This window comes from Natrix helvetica (assembly GCF_964273705.1).
Source record: "Natrix helvetica genome assembly, chromosome: 16".
Classification (NCBI taxonomy): Eukaryota; Metazoa; Chordata; class Lepidosauria; order Squamata; family Natricidae; genus Natrix; species Natrix helvetica.
The window spans coordinates 1154341-1179129 of NC_138563.1; the positions used below are offsets into that span (position 1 = coordinate 1154341).

Here is a 24789-nt window from a genome sequence, read left to right on the forward strand (position 1 = left end):
AAGGAATTTGTTGTTCCTGAAGCACGTTTTGATCTTGCTTCTCTGTGTCCGAGGGAGCCTCCTTGTCAGAGGAAGCTGATCCATCTGTGCTCGCCCCATCTTTCTTTTTCTTTTTTTTCTTTTTCTCCGACATTGCTAATTAGGCTTAGTCGGTTATCTTTAGATAGCATGAAGGGAAAATACAGCCATAAATTGTAACCATCTCAGCTGGTATCATCAAAAAGCCAAAAACTCTGCTACCAAGTTGTCAACCAAACCTCTGCTACCAAGTTGTCAGGGGAAAAAACACCCTGTTAGAGACCGATGGACCGTGGCTGATTCCCTTCCGCATATCTTTTGAGATATTGAGAAAAATAAGTCTTTAAAAGTATTCTAATTAATAAACAAACTTTAATAATAAAATAAAACAGAAAATAACTAATTGGTTACATTTTGATAATGAAAGCTTCGTCAGCCAAAGTTGGCTGCCGAACAAAGAAGAGAGGAATTTTGGAATGTGTAACGCGTGCGCAATAAATCACTTTCAGATAAGAACCCTTTTTTTGTTTTATGACCTGCGCAATAAAGCTTTCTTAGTTTAACTCTTGAGTGTCAATTCAGGCAGTTCAGGCCTAGCAAACTTTTTAACATCGTGACACAGCATAAAGATGGGAACTGAGTGGAGGCGGAGTTCTCTCTCCTCACAATCGGGAGGCTTGTCAGTTTGATCCTAGGTAGAGGCAAATATGTCTCTGGACACCCTGAGAATATATCTGCCGAACAAAACTCCGCTCTGGCAACAGGGACAGCATCCGGCCAGGAAACACACTCTTCTAGCTCCATTTAGTTGCCGAGACTCCATCTCGCAAGGGATTAAGAGGATGATGATAAAAGCTGGGAACTGAAACACACACCCCCTCCAGATAGGGAAGGCCCTCTGCACATTCTCAGAAACCCTCTTTCCATCATGAAACGGGAGACAAGACGCAGGAAGGAAAATACAGATGCCTTTTTTTATTTACAGGACGAGGGGGGGGGGGAAAACCCAACTCAACAGAAACACGGCAACAATGGGGCTGGGTGGGGGGACCATATTGCTCAGACTGAGCCCTGAGGTTGGTGGGGGAGAGGAAACCCCTCGCCCCTGGGGGAGTCCCAGGGCTCTTTTTTACGAACAGAAAAACAGTGCGCCCTTACAGTTAAAGCACGTGCCACAAAGGAAGGGGAGGGGGGGGAAGGACAGGGGAAATAAGAGGGAGGGGCTCTGTAATAAATAAATTTACAAAATAGCTTCTGTTTTCTGTTTCTTTCTTCCCCCCTTTCTTGTAACACTGACGGTAAAAATAATACTTAAAAAACCAAAAACACAAAGTGAGACCACTTTGGGACGGGCGGGTAAGCCCCCTCCCCAAGTAACCCCCCTCCCTAATGAATTGGGAGGGGTGGAAGAGAAAGGAGTGGGTGGGGCAACCTGAGGGGGAGTTGTCCTTCAGGGGTGGGCGGGGCATAACTGCATCCCCCCCACCCCCCCACTCCAATTCTGCACCGGACACGGTGCACAAAAATAGACATTTACAGTGGGGGCGAAGACCCAGATTTGAGGAGGGGGAGGGAAGGAGGAAGAGATTTGGGGTGTCTATGTGACTGTGAGTCTGGGGGAGTCTTGAGCCCCTAGGCATGTGCAAAGTGCAGACCTGGACCGGGAATCCCCCTCCTCTCAATTCCTTCGGAGGAAGAGAGCAACACAGCTCCCAGGATCGAAAGGATGGGGTCTCCGTCCTGGGACCCCCTCCCTCCTGCACACCCCCACCCCAAAGGGCCCAGGGGTGCTGGAAACAGCCTAGGGACCTCGTCTGCGCCCCCTCCCCAAATTTGGTATCAGCTCCAGTTTCATCCTTGGTTAGTTTTTTTTTTTTTTGTCCCAGACAATAGCAGCAGCAGAGAGAGAGATGGATGGGTTGGTGGTGGGGGGCAGCTGGACTCCCCCTCCCGCTAGCATTCCAGGTTGGCCCCGAAACTCTTCCGGCAATCGACGGCCTTGGTGGTGAGGGGCTGTGCCCTCTGTTGTCGGAGGGGCTCCTTCCCCATATTGCTGGCCAGCTTCGAAAAGGCCGACTTGTACTTCTTGTCAAATTCGGCTGCGGGGAGAGAGAAGTGTTTCGTTCAGTGACCGTTCCAAGTTAACAACGGCCTCAAATGGCCATTTTTTTCAGACGCTTGGCCAATGGGGTCGTCCTTGTGACGGTCCCCGGGGGTTTATGCCGTCCTCCTTTTGCGACCCCCTGGCCAGCAACGGGGAAAAGGCAGCTTCGCTTAACAACCTTGTGGCTAACTTAAAACAGCGATGATTCACTTAGCAACGGTGGCCACAAAGGTCGTAAAATGATTGCAAAAAGGTTTTTTCCCCTCTTTTTATTAACCATCCTGGAGGGGTGTAGGCAGGTTGCTAGTCCTCAAAGTTGGAGATCCTAGTGGCGCCCCCCCCCCTTTATGATACAGAATGGGCACGGCAAGGTGCTAGTCCTCATGGTGAGAGATTTTAATGTCTTTCCCCCCCTTTTATTAAACAAACTGGGCAGGAGAAAGGTGCTAGTCCTCATGGTGAGAAATCCTAATGCGTTATCCCCCCCCCTTTGATAATACAAACTGTTCATGGGTAAGATACTAGTCCTCATAGTGGGAGAGCCTGCTTGCATTCCTTCCCCCTCTTTTATAATACACACTGGGCGTGGGCAAGGTTCTAGTCCTTAGGGTGGGAGATCTTGGTAGCATTCCCCCCTCCACTCTTTTATAAAGTACACCAGGCACAGCCAAGGAACTAGTCCTCAAGGTAGAAAATCCCCCTCCCCCGCTTTATGAATCACACTGGGCCAACCAAGGTGCTAGTCCTCAAGGAGACAGCCCAACCAAAAAGTCCCAAAGGGACAGATCCCCAAAATGCGACAGTGAGGCCATCCTCCTCTTCCCAGACCTCCAACGTATAGGGATCGTGTCTGCCCCCACCCCCTTCAACCCCGTTGGCCATCTTCCTCCAACTCCTTACCAATGTCCACACGCTCCCTGCCCAGCGCGGCTATTTTCAGGAAGAGAAATTCACGATACACGCTCCTGAAACAAAAGGAAAAGACGGAGCCATTTTGAAACGTTTAGCCCCTAACTTAATTTTACCGTTAATTTTTATGCATTGCTTTATTTATTATTAGCCGATAACCTGGCACTGCCGGAGTATTTATTTATACTAATCCTCCTTCCGTTGAGCTTTTCTAATGTTGAGATTTTCCCCCTTACCAGAGGGAGCCCTCTTGTGGAGGACTATGAAGCAACTCCTTTGCGCTGTACAGTAGAAGCCATTTTACGGCAGCACGGTAGAAGCCGTTTAAAGGCACAACAGGCTGCATCTTAACAGAACCCCACCCACCCACCCAGGGATATTAGGGGTGTCTTACCCCCACAGTATTTGTTTCCAGAGAATAAACCATCTGTGTACCAAGTTTGGTTGAAATTGCTCCAGGCGTTCCAGAGTTATGCTGGGGGACACGCACACAGAGCCATTTATATAGATAGATAGATACTGTACACTGAGAGCCACTCTTTGAGAGAGATGGATGGAGGGAAAGATATGACGTGTAAATAAACGAATTTGTTAAAGGAAGTTGAAGATTCTGCCTCCAATTTGATGCCTTCCCCCCCCCCCCCCCCGCATCCTGCTATCGACTGTTTTTGAGGGAGGGGCCTGGACCACGAGGGACAGGAGAAGAAAGCCCACCTCTGCAACAGCCCGGAGTTGGCATAGCCTGCCACCTTTTCGACGTAGAGGACGATGGCTTTGTGGACCTCCCCCAGGCCAAGATAATTAATGACCGCTTCCAGGAAGGACAGAGAGAACGGGTGGTTATGCTTGCGCCAATTTTGCAGCCGCGTGGGAATCTGGCCTGGGAAAGGAAGAGGACTGGCATAAGAATCCGAAATGCCCCCTCCGTTCGCACACCTGGCTGCCCGAGGACCAGATGGCACCGATGCTCATCTCTATCTATTACAGCCAGCCAAACCATCAAGATCGCCACGAATCTTTCATGCCGTTTTAGCGACCACCGAGGGACATTTTGCATCCCAGGAGGGTCCACAGACGTTGACCAGAGAAGAGTGCAATAAATCCGTCACTATCCAAAAGGACCGTGCGCCAAAAGGGTTCAAAGGAAACACTGGCCATTCTCGCACGTACCGTGCAGCCTCCAGAGAATGTAGAGAGGGGGGAAGGTGTCGGGATCGGAACTCAGCACATCCCAGAGTAAGCGTACGTTGACGAAAGGGCCCTCCGGAGTCGGTGCCTTGGGAAAAGAAAAGGAAGCAGAACAGTTGAGTTTCTCAGCCTTGGGAAACTTTTAAGGAAAGTAGACATCAATTCCCAGAATCCCCCAGCCTGCCAGGGAATTCTGGGAGTTGAAGTCCACCTGCCTTAAAGGTTCTCAAGATGGAGAAACACCGATTGAAGGTTTGAAATCCACTGGATTCTGATTAAGAATTTCTCCTCAGGATGCCGGTTCTTGTTTTGAGGAGAGGTGTGTGGGAAGGGACCCCTCAAGGTCATCCAGTCCAACCCCCTGCCTCCCGCAAAAAAAGCCATACTCAAAAGAGTTGGCTTTTCTTCAAATTCCCCCCGAGATGGACCTACATCCCAATTTCTGTTTTCTTCTGGGATGTCCTTGAGATGCCTTCTCAACCTTGCCTCCCTCGCAGAGTTGTCGTGCGGAGGAGAGTTGTGTTACCTGGGAGGCCGCCTGGACGTGCTTGGAAGCCAGGAGCAGCTGGGGCAGGCCGCTGCAGAGGCCCAACCGCTGGAAATACCAGACCAGGTTCCAGTAAATGATGGGATGGTTGTCCACCAGCTCAGGCTGAGATAGGAAGACGGCTCCCTCGTTCTCCAGGAGGGTCTCCAGCTCTTTACGCAGGACCAGGGGGCTGAGGTAGGCAAAAGCCAGCTGTTCCACCTGGGCGGCAGGACCCTGAGGCAGCTGGGAGAAAAAAGGACGGGTTCTAATTCCCCCTCAGCCCCAGAAACATGGGAGCTGAAGTCTCAGACTCTGGAAAGAAGGATCCAGTTACGTTGCATTCCAATTCTTTTTCATCATCCTCATTTAACGACCCTATTTGTGGGGCCATTATGCAACCAACTCTGACAAAGACAAACCCCCTCCACGAGGACCAGAAACTTAATGCTCAAAAGGAAGGCCAGGACAGGCACCTTACTTGTTAGAAAACCGTGCTGTTTTACAACAAATTTGCTACCCATTCCTTCAGAAACGAGCCTCTGAAAGAGAAACACCATTTGCCTTTGCCTATCCCAACTCTCCGAGCGAGGAAGGACGTAGGAATCCGTACCGGTGATTCGCTGAAGCCGTTGCATAGAGATCCGTTTCTGGATTTCCGCCGCGGATCTGTCTCTGCCTCGTCCAGCAGGAGGCATTGGGACCGATCACTGAGCACCGGGCCCTGGCCGCCTGGCACGGGGGCTTCGCTGTCCCGGGGCCAATCTGAGGACACTGAACTCGTGTCCGAAACATCAGCATTACTAAAAGAGAACAAACAGCTTTGAACCGAGAGCAGAGGGCTCAAGCGAGTGAGCCAAGTTGCGGGGAGGGTAAAAAACCATTTCCCATGCACACGTCTTCCTTCTCAGGACCCATTTAACTTGGTTAATGCATTAAACCGTTTTCTGGGCTCACATGATACTTCATACCCACACTTGTGTGTTAGACACACATACACACACACACACATATACACAAAACCTAACAACCCATCACAACTCTAAGCGAGATGATTGTCAGGCCTGCAGCCATCTTTTCTCTTGGATCTTCGGCCTGCCACGCTTTCAATTATTCTACTGTGCCTTTTCTATGATGGGAAAACGGGAGGGGGGATTGTACGGGGTTAGACGATAGGTAGCCATAACAACGTTCTTTCTAGAAAGCCAAGGTCATCCTTTGTCTCTGAACCTCTGCACCTGACGGAACTGGATGGGTGGAAACTGCCAGCGTGGCAGTGGACAATTGGACCATGGGATGGACTTGTGGGTGTGGGGGGCAAGATCTTGAACTTTCAACGGGGTGGGGAAAATCGGGAAGCTTTCAGATTCGGGTTTTCCCAGATGTGCCCACATGGCTCTCTTTATAAATTGGAACTTTGAGCAATCCTTTGCCTTGGACTCTTGATTTACTTTTGGATGCTATTTGGAACCCTGACAATGATGAGGTTAAGGATGGTCCCTTGGTGCTCGTACAGTGGGGGAAATAATCAGGAGTAAGATGAACATGCCGGAGGCAGGGACAGTAAGCATAATCGGCACTCGGACCTGAGAGAAACCGTTTGGAAATCTTGGATCTCGATGCTGAGGAAGGGCACGAAGAGACGTCCGCAGAAGGGACAAGTGGTGTTCAGATTGGAGTCATCCGAACTCCACCCAGCCATCACCTCTTCATCGTACACCAGCGAGTTGCAAGCCTCGCATCGTGAGCAGCTGGAAAGGAACACCTGAAAGGACAGGATAATCGTTCTGTGAGGGAAAACGGTGGGGACGAGACAAGGACTCCCGGATAGAGACACGGCAGATCGCGCGGAAAAGGTACCTCAACTGCCGGAGGCTCTGACAACCGATCGCTGGATTTCCGGAGGTTGTAACTACACACGGATGTATCCGAGAGATCGTACTCGCTACCCAGAGAGGCCGAACTCTGTGGTAGGAAAGAGCGGGTTGAGTCGAGAAAAAGGATCGCGAGAAAGAATTTTGAAGACTCGTCCCGCACAGGAATACTGACCTCTGAGGCTGTGGATCTTGGACGCTCCGGGAGAAGCAGCAAGTGTCCCTCCAGCGGACCCTGGCGAGAGGGGTGTTCTCGGTGTTCAGATCCGCCGCGCCCATGGGAGACCTCCCCGCTGGAACCGTGCTTCAGGGAAGGTCGTTTGATGGGGGACAGAAACTGCTGAAGTTTGGCGGTCAGACTCCGGCGAGGGGTGCTCCCCTGGCGACGGTTTTCAGCAGCCTGGCCTGACCCCGGGGTAGCTCCCTCTTGTTGTCCGGTCTCCACGCTGCTCACCGTTAACCTGTCGCTCTCATCCGTCAAGAAAGTGCTGATGTCCGAAAGACTGCTGCCCTCCGAGCTTCCAGGCCCGTCCCGCGCGATGCGCAACCAGGGAGGAAGCATATTATTGCTTTCGGTTTTGGGACTGCCCAACATTTTCCCTGTTGCAGGGAAGATTTTAAAATTGGTACCTGATTTTTCCACCCCTGTTGGATAACGAAATCCCCTCCCCTCGGATTCAGACTCACCCAGGAATGTGCCCGCTGGCATGTCCTGCTTGGGAAAATTCAGGCTGCCACTCTTTGCAAGTGACGTAGATTGCAGGTTCTCTCTTAAGCTGCTCCCGGACCAGGTCGTCTGCCGCTGAAGGCCAGTGTGGGGTTGATATTTGGGGGGTTTGGCCTCTTTGCTGTCTGCCAGTAAAAAAAAAAGAGGAAGACCCCCTTCCCTTTGAGAGGTGCCTGGTGTTTATCTGTGCTGCTGTTAAGTTATTGTAATTAGATAAGAGACAGCGTAGCCCTCAGCTGCATAACGGGTGGAAAAGGAATTTCTCAGGCTGTGAAAGAGATGGCGGGAGATTTGTATTTTCAGACCTGCAAGCTTCCGTTATAGTAGGCTTACAGTCAAGTAGAATTATCTACGTAGTAAAATGGCCTTGGAAGATGGTGTAGCTACCTAGGGAACCCTCAGATAAAAGACTTCTGAGCCCCAGCTGTATAACAGATGGAGAAAGAATCACAGAAGGATCCGTCTCTAGTTTTTCAGAGGTATAAAAGAGAGAGTAGGAGTTTTGTAGTGCAAGGCTGTGTTAACGTAACCTTACCATAAAGTAGAATTAGTTCATGCAATCAACAAGCTAGCTGGGAGACTCTGGGAGTTGTAGTCCACCCATCTTAAAGCACGCTGGCAGGGGGATTCTGGGAATTATAGTCTGTCCATCTTAAGGACGCTACCTGGGGAATTCTGGGAATTATAGTCTGTCCATCTTAAGGACTCTAGCTGGGGAATTCTGGGAATTGTAATCCACTCATCTTAAAGCATGTTGGCTGGGGAATTCTGGGAATTATAGTCCGTCCAACTTAAGGACACTAGCTGGGGAATCCTGGGAATTATAGTCTATCCATCTTAAGGACACTAGCTGGGGAATTCTGGGAGCCATAGTCCACCCATATTAAAGCATGCTGGCTGGAGAATTCCGGAAGTTGTAGTTCCCCCATCTTAAAGCCTTTTGGCTGGAGAGGTCGTGTTCTGGGTGGGGGATAAATTGACCCTTGCCTGTTTTCAGAATTGTACCTGCTGAAGGGCTGAGACTCTGTGAATCTGCGTCTTGCTGGCGCTGCCGCTGGCGCAGGGGCTGCCGGAAGTGGGCGGCCCCCAGGACGACGTTCCGAAGCTTGGCCCAGCGAAGGCGGCCTCCTTGGCTACTGGACGGCCACTTGCACTCCAAAATGGCCTACGGCGAAAGACAGGGGTAGGATGGGAAAATCCGGGTTTAACTCGCGGCCCGGCACGGGTGGCCCGCGAGTGCCCCCAAGAACTCATGGCTGCTTGCAAAAACCATGCTAAGCCCTGGAGAAGGTGAGAAGTGAGGAGGTGGGGGCGGAAATACCTTGTTGTAATAGCCGTAGGTAATGGTGTTGGGGACGATCCCGGCTCGTTTCATTTCCAGCATGACCTGGACGGAGAGTATCGGTTCCCCGTATTGGCCGCACAGCTGCATCAGGATACGGTAGCACACCTTTGAACGAGAAAGGGAAGGGGGGAGATGGATGCCAATTTCCCCCTTTCAGTTAAACCCACTTTCAGTTAAACCCCGCGGGAATTCCTAAGCAGGAAATCCCAGCGGGAATTCCTAAGGTGCGAGGTCACCTGGGGTCACCGCACAAGTGTGTATCCCAGTGCTTCCCAACGCTTTCCTTCTTCAGGCAGAACCACTTATGAGAAAGCGAAAGTGAAAGCGAAAGTTCAAGGACCGTTTATAGGGCCCTCTCTTCAGCCACGCCGTAGCTTGGCATGGTAGGGTCTTCGATTTTCGGGAATATTTGGGGAGATTTCCGACTATTGTACAGCTATCTGGTCACTTTAAATATCCCGGTTGTGTCGGGAAATGTGTGCGTGGTGACACGAAGAAAAACCACTTCGAACCCACTTTGGGGTAATTTATTTAGATTTGGGAAGCGCCAGGCTAGCAGGATGAACAGGGGGTCCCATAGAGGGTGGGGAAGATGCCTAATTGGGAAACATGGGCTATTGGGAACTGTAGTTCTACAAAATATGGAGGCCTACAGATGCCCCCCCCCCCCCCCCAAAATTATGGACTGGAGTCTGTCCGCCCTGACATCAAAAAATCAACGATTGATCATCAGCATCATAATATCTTGCGGAGTGGAGTCCAGGCTGAATGGAACTGAGTGTTTACTGGCCGGATGCCATTCGTATTGCCAATGAGGAGTTATATTCGGCAGATATATTCTCAGTGTGCCCAGAGAGAGAAATATCTGCCTCTACCTAGGATTGAACTCCAGCCTTCGCCCAAAGCCCTCCACCAGGAAGGCGAAGTAGACCCCAAGTAGGGATTTCTGCCCCTCTCTGACCCGCAGCCCCCCCCCCGAAGACCCCGAAGGGGGAGATTCTCTGCAGCAACACAAACGGGACTCCTACCTCGTCTGGCAAGACGACTTCTTTGGTCTCCATCTGTTTCAGCACCTCGTATGCGACATGCAGAGCTTGTACCTTCGAGGTCGCCATTCGGACATAGGCGGGCAGCGTAATAAACCAGAGCGCGTAGCAATGACCCAGCAGGCATTTAGCCCACATATCCGGCACGGAAGAATATTTCTGCGCGACTTTCTGGGCCACCTTAATTTCCTAGAAAGGAAAGTGGTTTAATGTCAGTTTGTTTTATTTTTATTTTTTTTAAAAAAAAACGGCGATACAAATCACTATTTATTTAAAAAACGGTGATTAAAAAATCGACCTCAGTTTCATCAACTTCTTTGCAGAGTCTGCATTTGGCATCATCAGAGGATTTTTCGATTTTGGCATTATTATTATTATTATTATTATTATTATTATTATTATTATTATTATTAATGACCCACACAATACGCTGTTTATTAGGCACTGTATTAATGTACATTTTTAAAAAAAATAAATCAACCTCTGATGGGACCAGAGGAGCTCAGGAGGGCTAGGACTGACTCGTACGTGGACGGGAGACCACCAAGAAATCCCAAGGTGGGAAACTGGATTGCAAAATTTAAGAGAGACCTGGCAATAGTTACCTGCTGGGTGCGGCGAGGGGCAGGGCTGCTGGGGGCGCTGGTTCGGGCTTGGCACAGGGAGGGCATGAGTTGGTCCCGCTGAAAGAGCTTGGTCTGGAGCATCGGGAAGGTATCGTATCTAAAACACACACACAAAAAAACAGAGAGCCCAAACTGAATGTGTCGCTCTGGGTAGTGGGAGCGACGCAGGGAGATTCGTTTTAAGCCTAACGGCGTTTAGGACGAATGGAAATTTTGCCCTGATTGACTTAAAAGGATTTGGCTGGGACCAGGTTGGGACACTCACTTGTAGGTCGGCACTAGCTCCAAGCCGTTGGGCCCAGTGGGTTCCTCAGGGGGCATAATAAAAACAGTGTGTTCGCTGCCCCGGATGTCGTCCAGTTCAATCAAAGGAGCTTCTTCGGGTTTCTCTAAGTCCACCTGCACCTTGAAATCAACAAAAGACGGCGAAAAAATGGAAATTTAAGGAAACCGTCCCATGAAGGCAACCATCTCAAGATCTTCGCCTGCTCATCCAGCAGATATATATTCCCACTGTGCCCGGAGAGAGAAATATCTGCCTTTACCTAGGATTGAACTCACAGCCTCCTGATTGTGAGGCAAGAACTAGGCCACCGCAACATTCCCAATTTAACGATTCCCATAAAACTGTGGCTAGAAAGACCTGAAAGCGGGGTCTCAAAACGGAAATTTGGGGGCTGCATTGTCGAGGATTAGCCCTAATTGCTTTTCCTTTCCTTTTAGTAGCAACCGATGAGTTCTTTACTAGCCCTTGCAACTGAGGTTCGAGTTTTTAGGACAGCGAGAGAATAATTCCGTGGTTAAATGTCATCTCTCGTCTCTTTTTCTCCAGCGTGCATCCAAGTTTGAGCTCCCTAAAGACTAGATTTTAAGGCTAGTCCTTAGAAATAAAACCCGACTGAATTGTAAATTCAGATCTCCTTCCGGCTACCTTGTCGACGCAGGAATCGAAAAACTCCAGGCAAGCATGGCGGTCGCTGACGAAAGAACATTCCTCGATGAACTGTGTGAAGAGCTGCGTCCGTAAAAGCTGTCCGTAGAATTTGTGGTAGGCTCGGTCGCGGGACTTCAGGAAACCTGTAAGGGATGGAGCGCGCAACCGAAGGTTTAATTAATCTCACGACGGTTCTCGTAATTATTCTCGCCTCGCACGGGGTGAGATGAGAGCAGAGGAAAGGGAGAGGGGAGGGATGAGGAAAACGAGCGCAAAAACTCCCTCTCAGACCGATTGGAAGGCCCAATTTCTCTCGACACCAAGGCAATGTGGAGTGGATTGCTAACTAAGAGGAAGATGCTTGTTCTAAAACAGAGGTGTCAAACTGGATTTCTTGGAGGGCTGGATCAACATTGTAGTTCTCCTCTGGAGGCCGGCGGGAGGGGGGGAGACAGGACGGATGCCTCCTGCCGCATGGCCTGTTTTTTTGGGCCGCCCGCTTGCTATTTCCAGGCCGGCCCGCGGGCCAGCTTTAAGAACTCTGTGGGCCGAATCCGGCCCGCGGGCCTTGCTCTAAAACATGTCAATCGCCCCCAAACAAGCTCAGCTTTCCTACCCTGCAGGAAAAAGAGACTGCTGGAATCTCGGGTTTTCTCCGAGGGAGCCTGGGTGATGGGCCGGAGGTAGCCACGGTAGCCCTTCAGCAGACAAGCCATGAATCGCAGAAACGCCCCTCGGATGTCCAGTTCCAGCTGCTTCCGGCGTCCATAAATGACGTCGTAGTCGGTCAGCAGGAATTCCAAGGAAGCCTCCTCTACCGGACGGTTGTACACTGTAACAAAAGAATGGAACGAACCATTTGGGGGATGCCAAAACCTGCCCACCTGTCTGAAATCTTCTGCTTGAGCAGGGGGCTGGACTAGAAGACCTCCAAGGTCCCTCCCAGTTCTATTCTGATTGATTGATGGATACCCATGCCCACCCGCCGTGCCAAGTTCTTGCCCCTGTCACTTACTTTCATCCAGCTGTTGGTACTGGGAGTTTAACGAGGCGAGCAGCACTTTACAGGGCTTCCGGGGGAGAGAGCGCGACGACAACAGCTTCCGTTCTTCGCACCTGTGCACACAGCAAAGCTGCCCCTACGATTAGTGCCTCCTGCCGGGGTCCCCAGGAACGCTAGTATCACCCTCCCCCGTTTCCCCCTCGCGCGCGCGCCAGTTAAGGATTCAAACACATCAAGGAATGGGGAGCAATTTTGGAAGAAAAAATATTGCACGCCCCGGGATGGAAAGGAAGGTGAGAAAGAAACTCAAGGCAGCTCCATCTTGATCTTCCTTCGTATAAAATAGAACGGGAAAGTTTAAAAAATGTAGTGCCCAAATCAGAACGGGCGTGCGTGTGTTTGCAAGTGTGCGCGCCAGAGTGCCGGAAGAGCAACTGGTCGGGGTGCATGGGTGTGCCAGACAGCTGGTCTTCGGGTTTCCGGCGCACGCATGCCTGTTTTTGGGGCGGTTTTGGCCCACAAAATGGCCTGAATAACGGCACAAAATGGCCAGAAAACAGCCTGAAAAATGGCCCAAAAACACACTGTTTCTTGGCCATTTTTTCTGCCGTTTTCAGACCATTTTGGGGGCTGTTTCCAGGTCGTTTTGGGGCCAAAATACAATCTGAAAAACGGACCGAAAATGGCCTGAAAAATGGACCAAAACTGGCCCGAAAAACGGCCTGAAAATAGCCAAAAAGCAGCATGAAAACAACCTGAAACAACCTCAAAAATGGTCCAGAAATGGCCTGTTTTGGGGGCATTTTTCGGGCTGTTTTCAGGTCATTTTTCACGGCCTTTTTGGGTCAAAATATAACCTGAAAAATGGTACGTAAATGGCCCCAAAATGGCTTGAAAACGGTCCAGAAAAACATCCCGGAAATGGCCCAGAAAACGGCCTGTTTTGGGGGCATTTTTAGTCACTTTGGGGGCGTTTTCAGGCACTCGCGAAGACCAGCTTAACGACCGCAGCAATTTGCTTAATGACCGTGATCAAAACGGTCGTCAAACCAGACGTGCCTCGATGACCCCCCCCCCGAATGTGTTCACCCCGAGATTGCAGGATGCGGACACTCACTGGAAGATTGTGTTGGTGTCGAGGTCCACGCACATGACGTCGTGGGGCAGGTCGTACAGGTCGAAGTAGCTGGAGTGGAGGCCCACGATGAAGGGCACTGGGGCGCACAGGACATCGGCCAAGGTGAGCGGGCAGAGAGGGATGTACGGGCACTGCCAGCGCAAGGGGAAAATCATCTGGAGGAAGAGAAACACAACTGGTATCTAACATTTTACAGCGGGGGGTCCAAGCAGGACAATTTCTAAGCCTTGTGGACTTCAACTCCCAGCATCCCGCGGGAAACAATGCTTTTAGATAGGTGGACTTCAACTCCCAGAATTCCCCATCCAGCATGCTTTAAGATAGATAGACTTCAACTCCCAGAATCCCCCATCCAGCGTGCTTTAAGATAGATGGACTTCAACTCCCAGAATTCCCCATCCAGTGTGCTTTAAGATAGATGGACTTCAACTCCCAGAATCCCCCATCCAGTGTGCTTTAAGATAGATGGACTTCAACTCCCAGAATCCCCCAGCCAGCATGATTGTCACAATTTGGGGAGACTAAATCTCATAGCCAAGGTGTATAGGGACCCTCCCCAATTTTTCACTGCGCTCTTGAGGTACCCAGCCCCCCCACCCATTTCTTCTCCTTCCCCTGCCTTCAGGCCAATGGACACTAACCGAGACCAAAGCTTCTCCGATGCTGGTCAAGACGTCCGGCTGTAGCGAATGGATGAGGAGCTTCTGTTCGGTCAGCACAGCCACCATCAGGGCCACAGCGTGTTCGGGCCCCAGGGTCTGCAGGAGGGTAAGGAAGCTGGCCCCGCTGCAACCGGGAGGGGAGGAAAAAAATTCTCAATTTTCCGCTGGCAGAATTTGGACGTGATCCCCCGTTGCCTCGTCCCGTCCTTACCTGAGAGGTAACGGGGACGAAACAGGTTGGCATAAGAGCAGGTTGTCGTAGGGCGACATCTAAGGAGCGAACAAAGAGGGAGGAGCCGATTGACACAACACCTCGCACAAACTCACAACTGCACAATACTGTCGTGGGCCGCTATCAGAGTCGGACAGAGAGGAGGGTTGGGGAGGAACCTGGGCCAGTCCTGGAGTCTGAGAAAGTCTCGGATGAGGGCTCTGTGTCTAAGGCAGAGAGGGGGCCAGAGCCGTATGCCGGTTATCAGCTGCCTTTGGAGTCAGACATCAGTGGGGCAGAAGAACAGCTGGAGCCTGTTCCCAGAGCTGCCAGATGAAGGGAAGAGCTAAAGAACAGGGGTCCACTTGGGAATAAGGCCACAGGTGGATGATGAATGGCGTCTCCCAGAGGGAATAAAAGAGGAGCGACTGGGGAGTGGAGTTTGCAGGAGACCATTAGTTCGCTTAATTGGTTCGGGACTTTCCGAGACTCCTGGCCAAGTTCTGCAGAGATCGGCCCTGGCAGGTCCTGGGCTTCCACTCACCTGAACCAAGATCCGAGGTCTCTGCGGGGACGGGAAAGGAACGTTGTGCATGAAGTGAGAAATATGCCTAAGAAAATAGCAGAAAGGAGAGAACGGTTGAAAACAGACAAGCCTATTTTGTAACAATCGCGAAATGCGAGGCCGGTTCCTGCCTACTTCCTCTCCCTTCCCCCCACCGTGGGCTTCCTCTGGACCCCCTTCTACGGAGTCCACCCGCCCCCCCCGTCCCCACTTACGCCTCGAGGGGCAAGACGTGGGGTCCGGAGATGCTGTAGCGGTAGAGGAAGGTGAGGAATTTGCGGAAGACGTCGAAGAACGGCCAGTGAGACAGAACGCAAATGCTCTTCCGCGTCTGGATGGACTTGTTGGTGATCGGACGGCGGTCCACCACGGTGAGGAGGTTGAGGCACATGGACTGCCGGTCGGTGAGGCGCTCTCGGGGAAAGGACTCGTAAAACTGCATAGCGGCCCCGTAAACCTGGAGTATGGGGAGAGGGAGGAGAAGGGAGCAGAGTTATTCCGGACAAAAGCCTCGCCTTAGTCGAGGACTAAGAGGTGGATCTTAGGGGTGCCAAGCACCCGCCCAAAGAAACTCAGGTTTTGCACCTCCCTTTTTTTTCCGCGCCCGCGTTACCTTGTCTCCCGAAGCGCCAGTTAGCACGAAGGTGGAGAAAATGGGGAGTTGGTACTTGGTGTCAGCTGGCCAGCTTTCAATGGTGGCCCCCATGGGCAGGCAGAAGACGGGCACCGATTCGGGGAGTGGGAAAACCTCGTTGTCTTCCTCCGGGAAGCGGCTGAGGAGACCTGGGAAGGGAGGAAAACCATCTTGGCTTAAAATAAGCACGTTTACAGGACGGAGAATTCAGACAGCCATGTCAACATCAAAGATGGCGACTTTAAGAGGGATGGACTTCAACTCCCAGAATTCCCCAGCCAGCATGCTTTAAGAAGGATGAACTTCAATTCCCAGAATCCCTCACAGGTGGACTTCAATTCCCAGAATTCCCTAGCCACAATCCTTTGAAGAGGAATGGACTTCAACTCCCAGAATTCCCCAGCCACAATCCTTTTAAGAGGGATGGACTTCAACTCCCAGAATCCCTCACGGGTTGCACTCCCAGAATTCCCCAGCCAGCGTGCTGAGCAAATATCGTGATTCTTGATATTTATGTTTAATTTGAAGCTTAATAGCAATTTCCTTTCTCTTAAACCAACGGGATACATTCAGCTACTCATAAGGAAGTAGGAAATTATAATGTGCTTTTAAATCTTTATTTGGATGCTTGCTGAGCTATTTCTCACAAAAAATTAAAGGGAAAAAACCAAGAAATAACGTAGGGTGAAGAGGGGAAAGCGTAATTCTCTCTCTTTGCCTCTCCTGTGACGGCCCACTTGCTCTCTTTGCTTTGGCAAACTACGGCATTGACTACCGCATCCCGAGCTTGGCTGGGCCTGCCCTTGGAGACTGTGCCCCGCAAACCAATCTCCAAAAGCAAAGATTCGCCTCCGTATTTTCCTTACCTGCTTCGTAGACAAGGGTGTTTCCTTGGGCGAGCGCCATCTTGTAGCAGATGTAGAGGGCGGGTCCCCACTTTGGAGAGAGAAGAGAGTAAGATGGGGTGTCAGTCCGGCAGAGAAGCAGAAGGCGAGACCTGGGAAGTTGGCCGTCGGCCCAATCCAACGAGACACAAAACCAGCAACGGATTCCCGCCTCTTTCCATAAAATAATCATGGAGCTGCCCCCCCTTCTCCCGCCACGGGGGTCACAAGTTTCCAACACGGGGGGACTCTCAGACGACCCCCTTCCACCACCCGCGGTGACCCCGTGGGACTCTTGCGAGCGGCCACCCAAAAGCGCCTGGACCCATCGTTTCCCGCCCACTCTCCGACTCACCATCCCGGCGTTGAGGTTCCGGTCCACCCGGCAGAAAGTGTGGGGCGTGCTCTCCCCTTTGCTGGGCACGATCAGGCAGATGTCCGTGATCCCCAAGGCGCTGTACGCCTGCCCCTCGCTGGCCCGCCGATACGTCAGGAACGTGTGCTGATGTCCTGGCGCACCCGAGGCCAGGTTGGCTGAGTGACTGTAGGGCGTGGTGTCGACGATTTTGTACCCCGCTTTGGGCTGGTCCTTGCCCCCATAATGCACCCTAAAAAAAAAAAAACCCACGTCAGATGCACTCACCCTCCCAGGGAGCGGGATAGGACATTGGGTTGGCTTCATCTTTTCGTTGTCGCGTGTCCCATCGGTGCCCATTTTGGCTCCCAGGTTGGTGCAGGCGGCTTTCGAGGCCGAAAATGGAGCGCGAGGTGGCCCGGCGCATCACTTTTGGGCCTGTGCCAACCTGGAAGCCAAAATGGGGCGGGGGGGGGGCTCAAAATGCAATGCAAGCGCCCTCCCGCGCCTGCCCCCTGCCCCCTCACGCCTGTGCGGCAGGGACCCGAAGACCAGCTGACTGGTGGGAGGCGTGCATGCATGCACGGTAGAAATGGGCTGGGGCGACGGCTGGCGTGCCCGCAGAGAGGGCTGTGCGTGCCACCTGTGGCACGCATCGGGCGCCCCTCTCAATCCTGGGAGTTATAGTACGGAGTTGTCTCCGAAAAGGACAGGATAGCTGTTCTCGGCTGGTGCCGGATCCCTCCCGAACCTTCCGCGACCTACCCCAATTCCACGATGGGGGGCTTATCCCGCCCCCGCCGGTAGCAAACGAACATCTGGGGGTTGTTGAGGAGGCTGGTGTTGAGCTCCACCGGGTGCCCCGAGGTGGTACGATCGATGCAGGTGAAGCCTTGCGGTACCTCTTCGCCTTGCGAACGGACGATAACCGCGACGTCCACAATGGGCTCGCTCGGGCGGGCCGGGCGAGACCCCTGGGTGTCATCCTCCAGCGGTTTGGAGGTGTCCACCAAGCCGGCCACCACGAAATAGTCCACCAGCTGGGGGGCCCACTCCTCCGCCATGACGCAGCCTCACGGCATCTGCGGCAAGGGAAGGAAACGAGAGGGTGATGCCAGCAGCCGGAGGGCAAGCCCCATAGGCCGCCTGACTGTCCGGGCAACGGCGGAAGGTCCGTGCGGAACGTTGCGGGGTCCGGTTGCCACGGAAGCCCGGTGAGACCCTTCCCCTCATCCTCCTCATTTCCTCCCTATCGTTTCTAGGACATTGGATTCGAAGGCCGGCTGCGAAAACAGCGGGTACGTTTCCAATCGCAAAGGTATTAAAAAGAGTTTAAGAAGAAGTTTAAATACTGTTTGGGTTTTTTTGAAAGAAAAAAAACGAAAAAAGGAAAAGGAAACTGGGGGAAAAAAGAGGTTTGAAGAGAAGTCTTTAAAAAAAAAAAACCCCTTTTAACAGATGAACAGAAGTGGGAAGGGACCTTGTAGGCCATCTAGTCCAACCCCACCTCCCGCCCAAGCAGACACATTAAAAAGAGTTTAAAAAGAAGTTGGTAGCGTTTTGTTTTTTTTAAAAAAAGAAATAAATTGAAGAGGGGGGGGGGAAAAAGGAAAGGGTTAAAGAAAAGAAAAAAGAAATTGAAAAAAGAGATTATAAAGAGTATTCTTTTCAACTGTTAAAAAAAAAGTAGGAGAAACACGGAAATCTTTTCTAGCTAAAACACGTTGAAAAAGAGTGAAAAAGGAAGTTTAAAGAATGTTTTTTTTTAAAAAAAGAATAAAGGAGAGAAAAGAGTTTTTAAAAAAGCTCCTTGAATAAGAAGTTGGCAAGCCTTCCTTTTGATTGGCACTGCCCCTGCAGTAGTTCCCATCGCGCCAACAGCCGGCCTCAAGAACCATGGGATCTGGAGTCCCCCCTCCGTACCCCCCCCTGTCCCCCCCCTGCTGTTTCCTCCTCCGGACCAACGTCTCTACGTCCCAGGTGTCACCCTGTGCCAACTGACTGGCGCTGGGTGCGTCCTGCGCCCGGCTGCCCACCGCATGCCCACCCGAACTGCCGATGCCAAAGGAAGGGAGGGCACCATACCCAGCTGCCCCCGGATGAGCGAACGGGAGCCCTCCAACGCCTCTGCAATCCTCTGCCCCGAACCGGTGGGTCCTCCAGTGCAGAAAGGAGAAGCGTTGCGATGTGGGGCGGCAACAATTCAAGTTGTGTATGTGTGTGTGTGTGTTTTTTAATTTTGCAGTCAACGCAAAACGCCGAGGAAGGGCTGGGCGAGACAAAAGAGGAAATGCCCGTTTCTCGTTTCTCGGCTTCGCGAAAAAGCAAAGAAAATGTCCCTGAGATTTATTCAGAGCAAAAGTCACATCCCCCCCAAACCGGCCTGGGCGCGAAACCGACAGCCGGCATGGTACTCTGTGCATGCTCAGAGGCATGGAAAAAGCAGGCGCACACACACACACAGACACATCTGCTTGGGTAAAAAGGAAGAGCTGGAAAAACAGGGGTGGAAAAAAATGAAGGAAGGAAACTATAAAGGGGTCATTTCTACGCGTTAAAATTCTGGTTTCTCATTGAAGTGCTACATTTCAGCTTGCGGGGAGCTGGTTTTTCCTAATGTGGACCTTCCTTCTCGGAAATAAAGGGGTCTCGATTGCCGGAGAACAATAGTAAGGAGACAGGGAGGCTAAATATTCCCTGCTTATTAAAAGTTAGGCACTTTTCTCCTTGATGTGCTACTTTTCTGCTTGCGGGGAGCCGGTTTTTCCTAATGTAGACCTTCCTTCTCTGAATTAATAGGGTCTCAATTGCTGAAAAACAATAGTAAAGAGACAGGGGGGGATAAACATTCCCTGCTCATTCAGATTTTGGTTTCTCCTTGAAGGTCTACTTTTCTGCTTGCGGGGAGCTGGTTTTTCAAGGGGGATCCCTCCCTTTCTGATTTAACAGGGTCTCCGTTGCTGGAGAACAATAGTAAAGAGACAGGGAGAACAAACGTTCCTTGCTCATTGAATATTTGGCTCTTTTCTCCTTGAACTGCTACTTTTCTGCTTGCGGGGAGGTGGTTTTTCAAGGGGGATCCCTCCCTTTCTGAATTAACAGGGTCTTCGTTGCTGGAGAACAATAATAAAGAGACAGGGAGAACAAACATTCCTTGCTCATTGAATATTTGGCTCTTTTCTCCTTGAACTGCTACTTTTCTGCTTGCAGGGAGCTGGTTTTTCAAGATGGACCCTCCTTCTCTGAATTAACAGGGGTCTAACAGGCTGAAAAATAATAGTAAGGAGGCTGTGAGGATGAAAATTCCCTGCTCATAGAAAGTTAGGCACTTTTCTCCTTGAAGGGCTACATTTCTGCTTGCGGGGAGTTGTTCCCCGTCCTCCCCAATGTGGCCCCTCCTTCTCCGTATTAATGGGGTCTCACTTGCTGAAAAACAATAATAAGGAGACAGGACAAAAATTCCTAGATCAATGAAAAGTTAGGTCCTTTTCTCCTTGAAAGGCTACATTTCTGCTTGCAAGGTGCTGTTTTTTTTTTAATGTGGACCCTCCTTCTCCGAATTAATGGGATCTAACATGCTGAAAAATAATAGTAAGGAGACGGGGAGGACAAAAAATCCCTGCTCATTGAAAGTTAGGTCCTTTTCTCCTTGAAGGGCTACATTTCTGCTTGCAAGGAGCTGGTTTTTTTTTTTTTATGTGGACCCTCCTTCTCCAAATTAATGGGGTCTAACATGCTGAAAAATAATAGTAAGGAGACGGGGAGGATAAAATTTCCCTGCTCATTGAAAGTTAGGCCCTTTTCTCCTTGAAGGGCTACATTTCTGCTTGCAAGGAGCTGGTTTTTTTTTATGTGGACCCTCCTTCTCCAAATTAATGGGGTCTAACATGCTGAAAAATAATAGTAAGGAGACGGGGAGGACAAAAAATCCCTGCTCATTGAAAGTTAGGTCCTTTTCTCCTTGAAGGGCTACATTTCTGCTTGCAAGGAGCTGGTTTTTTTTTTTATGTGGACCCTCCTTCTCCAAATTAATGGGGTCTAACATGCTGAAAAATAATAGTAAGGAGACGGGGAGGACAAAAAATCCCTGCTCATTGAAAGTTAGGTCCTTTTCTCCTTGAAGGGCTACATTTCTGCTTGCAAGGAGCTGTTTTTTTTTTTTAATGTGGACCCTCCTTCTCCAAATTAATGGGGTCTAACATGCTGAAAAATAATAGTAAGGAGACGGGGAGGACAAAATTTCCCTGCTCATTGAAAGTTAGGCCCTTTTCTCCTTGAAGGGCTACATTTCTGCTTGCAAGGAGCTGGTTTTTTTTTTTATGTGGACCCTCCTCCAAATTAATGGGGTCTAACATGCTGAAAAATAATAGTAAGGAGACGGGGAGGAGAAAAATTCCCTGCTCATTGAAAGTTAGGCCCTTTTCTCCTTGAAGGGCTACATTTCTGCTTGGAAGGAGCTGTTTTTTTTTTTTTAATGTGGACCCTCCTTCTCCAAATTAATGGGGTCTAACATGCTGAAAAATAATAGTAAGGAGACGGGGAGGAGAAAAATTCCCTGCTCATTGAAAGTTAGGCCCTTTTCTCCTTGAAGGGCTACATTTCTGCTTGCAAGGAGCTGTTTTTTTTTTTTTAATGTGGACCCTCCTTCTCCAAATTAATGGGGTCTAACATGCTGAAAAATAATAGTAAGCAGACGGGGAGGAGAAAAATTCTCTGCTCATTGAAAGTTAGGCACTTTTCTCCTTGAAGGGCTACATTTCTCCTTGCGGGGAGCTGTTTTTTCAAGATGGACCCTCCTTCTCCGCATTAATGGGGTCTCAATGGCTGGAGAAGAAGAACCCTGCCGCAGCAAAAATACAGGTACTCCTCGACTTACAACCCGCCACGGAGCCTCGTTGCTAAGCAAGGCCTTTCCTAAGTAAGTTTTCAATGACTTTTCCTTGCACACTTGTTAAATTCACAAGTTGCTCCTCCGGTCGTTAAGCAAATCGGGCTTCTCCCACATGGATGTGGCTGGCCAGAAAGTCACAAAAGGGGATGAGACGACCGTCGTAAGTATGAACCAGCTGCCAAGCCTGTGAATTTTGATCTCTCTGTGTTACCCAGGCCCCAAAATGATTTTTATGGGCATTAAAATGGTCAATAAATCACTTTTTTTCAAGCCTCGTTGCAGCTTTGAACCGCCATTAAATGAGCTGTCGTAAATCCAGGCCTGCCCGTCATCCGTTCTAAGTTTGTTTTTATTTCGTATTTATTTCTGGATTTTGCAAAAAGGCACATTTTGCCGGAGGCCCCAGATAAGCAGACATAAGAAGGGTGGGTGGGCTACCGGCTCTACCTGTTGAATTCCTGCCCGCTCCTCGCAATGTCTTCGTTTATTTCTTCCACTTTTGGCACAATTCCTCGTGCAACAACAACCAAAAACGACAATCACAACGCAAAATGTCGACGTGGGAGGCAGAGGAAATTTGGGGGTCAAAATGAGGGTTTTTTTTAAGCAACAAAAATTGTATTTTGTCGCACGTTTATGGGGGAAATTCCCCGCAGGTGGACAGCTAGCAAATCCAGGTTTTCAGTCACATTGACGTCTACTTCCGGCGGAAATACACGGCAAACCACAGATCTGAGGTGGGTTTTCCGGAAGGCAGACGAGACAGAACCTACATTAAACCACGATGCTAACGAGGATGGGTGTCTTCCCAAACTTTTGGGGGTGTCCTTCCCCTCGAACCCCAAACTTGCCTGCAAAGCTGCTTGCAAGCTCTCCAAACACAGCCTGGCATGAATATTCCCGGTTTATGAGCCTTTGCCTACCGCCTGGCTGTGCCCACAAGCCACGATTTTACTCCGAATCCCGGCTTACGGCTGATCTGCCCGCTCCCCCTGCGAGGGAGGCCAGTCTGCAACAGGCTTCATTTAAAAAAAAGCACACACACACACATACACATAAAATAATCTGGTGCCTTTTCCCCTCTGTTGACCGGAAAGGATAAAAAACGCTTCTTAATCCAATTAAATTTTTATTTTTGCAAAACCCAAAGCGACATTCGCACTCAGGACCCAGTTTGGGGTGGGTTTTTTTTTTTTTTTGGCATGAGCCGGGAACGGATTCAGCCATAAATGTCACTCGGATACGGTGCAGATTTTGCAAAAAAGGTTTTTTTGGGGGGGGTGTCTGTGTGGGGTGTGACCCTCTCAATGGGGTAAGGGGAGGGGGAGGAAAGGGGCGGGGCTTAGCTGCTTGGCATAACTGGCAGGTGCCAATCTCAAAGCAGGAAGTCAAATTTTGGCTTCAACTTTTATGGCGTGTGTGAAAACACACACAAAAAGAAATGAGAAACCCACAATGACACCTGTTTGCCCACCGCAGACAACCTGCCCGTCATTCGTCGTTTCCCGCACCCCTAAAACAATTCATTTCGAAACCCAGCATTGGGGTAACCACAAAGGGGGGGACCACGCGACTCTTTCGCCCATCATCCCCAGCCAGGCCTGGGAAAAACAGGCTGTGCCCAAGATATGAGCGCTCAGATAAACTGCCCTGGGACCTGGAGGCTCGACCCTGGCAAGGCAGGGCGAGGGATGGGAAGAGGGGGCTCAGGGGCTAAGAAATCCCCAGTGCAGGTCTCCTGCGTGAGCAAGGGGGTTGGACTAGATGACCTCCAAGGTCCCTTCCAACTCTGCTATTCCATCTGTTATTGCTATTGAAATGCAGAGTGGCTGCCCTAGTCAGGAATGAAGGACCCTTTGGATGTTTCCAGACCATCCCAGCAAAGAGATCAGAAAGGTCGGCGGTTCGAATCCCTGATTCGTGAGCAACGGGGTTGGACTAGATGACCTCCAAGGTCCCTTCCAACTCTTGTTACTGTTGAAGGCTGGGAAGAGGAAGGGGGGGGGAGACGAAGGATGGGCAGAGAAAGCAGGCAGGGAGCGTACAGACCCCATCCTCCCCAGCCGGTTACTCCCACCCCCTCCCCTCCCCTCCCCGCTGAGCACCATGGGCCCCCCGATCCAAAAGCGCAATGCAAACAGGAAAACAACCCACAAAGATCTGGGATTCTCCCCCAAATTGAAGAAGGGGGGGGAGGAATTGCAGGGAGGAGGACCCCCCCCTTCAATTTCCCAGGCCAGAGTCAGCTGAGCAGAGAGGGAGGGGCAAAAAGGGAGGGGGGGAGTCCCCAGCAACCCCCCTCCCCTCCCTTCTCTCCTCGCCCCTTTGCATTTGCACAGCTGCAATTCCAGCTGGGTCATTGCAATGGGGGGGGGGGGAAGCAGAAGAGACCTGGGGGGGGGAGAAGCAAGAGGAACCCCCCCTTACAGATTGCAAAAAAGGGAGGGGGAGGCGCCCCGCCTTGCACGCCTGCCACCTACCTGTGCAAACTTCAAGCCCTTCCCTGCCTCTTGCAAAAGCTTCAGCCTCGCCATTCGCCCGCTCTGGCCTGCCTTGGCTCGGTGGCTTGCTGGCTGGGGAAAAAAAAGAAAAGAAAAGGGCCAGGGCGCCCTCTAGCGGCCAGGAGGACCTTCTCCCACCTCTTTTTTTTTAACCCGGTCGGGCGCATTGCACGTCAGAAGGCGGGGTCGCACGTGGGAATCCACAAAATCACTCTTCCCCCCTCCTTTCTTTTTTTCTTCCCCCCCCCTCGGAAAACCCATTCGAGGTTCTTCGAATGAAAAGCGTTGCTGCTTTTTTTTTTTGCACCTTTCTCGGGTTGGCCTGGAGACAGGAAGGATGGGGGACCACGAGGAGATCCCCCCCAAAACGAAGATCCCCTGCCTGAGGCTTGATGGCTTCTTGCAATGGGGTTGGACCCTGGGAGCAAACATTTGCAAAATTGGGGGGGGGGGGGGGAGAGAATAGAATGAAAGCGAAGGGATGCAAGGGCTGGAGCCTGATTTGTATCTGTTGAAAGCACTCTGTATATGCTCTATTGAGGTGTGTCTTTTCACCAGTTTTGAATCAACTTCATAGATGCCTGGCAGGATTTTTTTTTTGGGGGGGGGAGGTCTCGGAGTGGGAGGTTTTTCTTTTCCCTGGGCCAA

At 50.8% G+C, this 24789-nt stretch overlaps 1 protein-coding gene across 2 annotated transcripts; it reads right to left on the reverse strand.

Annotated features, from left to right (window-relative positions):
• Positions 1 to 966: 966 nt before the first annotated feature.
• On the reverse strand, positions 967 to 24205 carry DENND4B (DENN domain containing 4B). 2 transcript variants are annotated; one of them, XM_081967978.1, is made up of 28 exons: positions 24121 to 24205; positions 17515 to 17831; positions 16750 to 17002; positions 16377 to 16446; positions 15490 to 15659; positions 15092 to 15333; positions 14856 to 14922; positions 14312 to 14370; positions 14080 to 14224; positions 13418 to 13593; positions 12313 to 12413; positions 11914 to 12129; positions 11295 to 11440; positions 10629 to 10768; positions 10343 to 10460; positions 9720 to 9926; positions 8668 to 8796; positions 8352 to 8511; positions 7307 to 7471; positions 6795 to 7219; positions 6606 to 6710; positions 6332 to 6510; positions 5359 to 5548; positions 4746 to 4991; positions 4202 to 4307; positions 3746 to 3911; positions 3023 to 3087; positions 967 to 2117 (listed from the first exon to the last, which is right to left on the reverse strand). In XM_081967978.1, the coding sequence occupies exons 2-28, from the start codon at positions 17811 to 17813 to the stop codon at positions 1972 to 1974; spliced, it is 4491 nt and encodes a 1496-aa protein (XP_081824104.1). In that variant the 5' UTR covers positions 17814 to 17831; positions 24121 to 24205; the 3' UTR covers positions 967 to 1971. The 2 variants fall into 2 exon arrangements, with proteins under 2 accessions (XP_081824104.1, XP_081824105.1); XM_081967979.1 differs by lacking the exon at positions 24121 to 24205 and adding an exon at positions 18797 to 18923.
• Positions 24206 to 24789: the final 584 nt, after the last annotated feature.

Excerpts from the sequence above, each read along its gene's own strand:
- DENND4B (XM_081967978.1), bottom strand. The coding sequence starts at position 17,813 with ATGGCGGAGGAGTGGGCCCCCCAGCTGGTGGACTATTTCGTGGTGGCC. Across the intron at positions 10,461-10,628 it reads GAGCTAGTGCCGACCTACAA|ATACGATACCTTCCCGATGC; the intron begins GTGAGTGTCCCA and ends TGTGTGTTTTAG. Across the intron at positions 3,912-4,201 it reads CATTCTCTGGAGGCTGCACG|GCCAGATTCCCACGCGGCTG; the intron begins GTACGTGCGAGA and ends TTCCTTTCCCAG.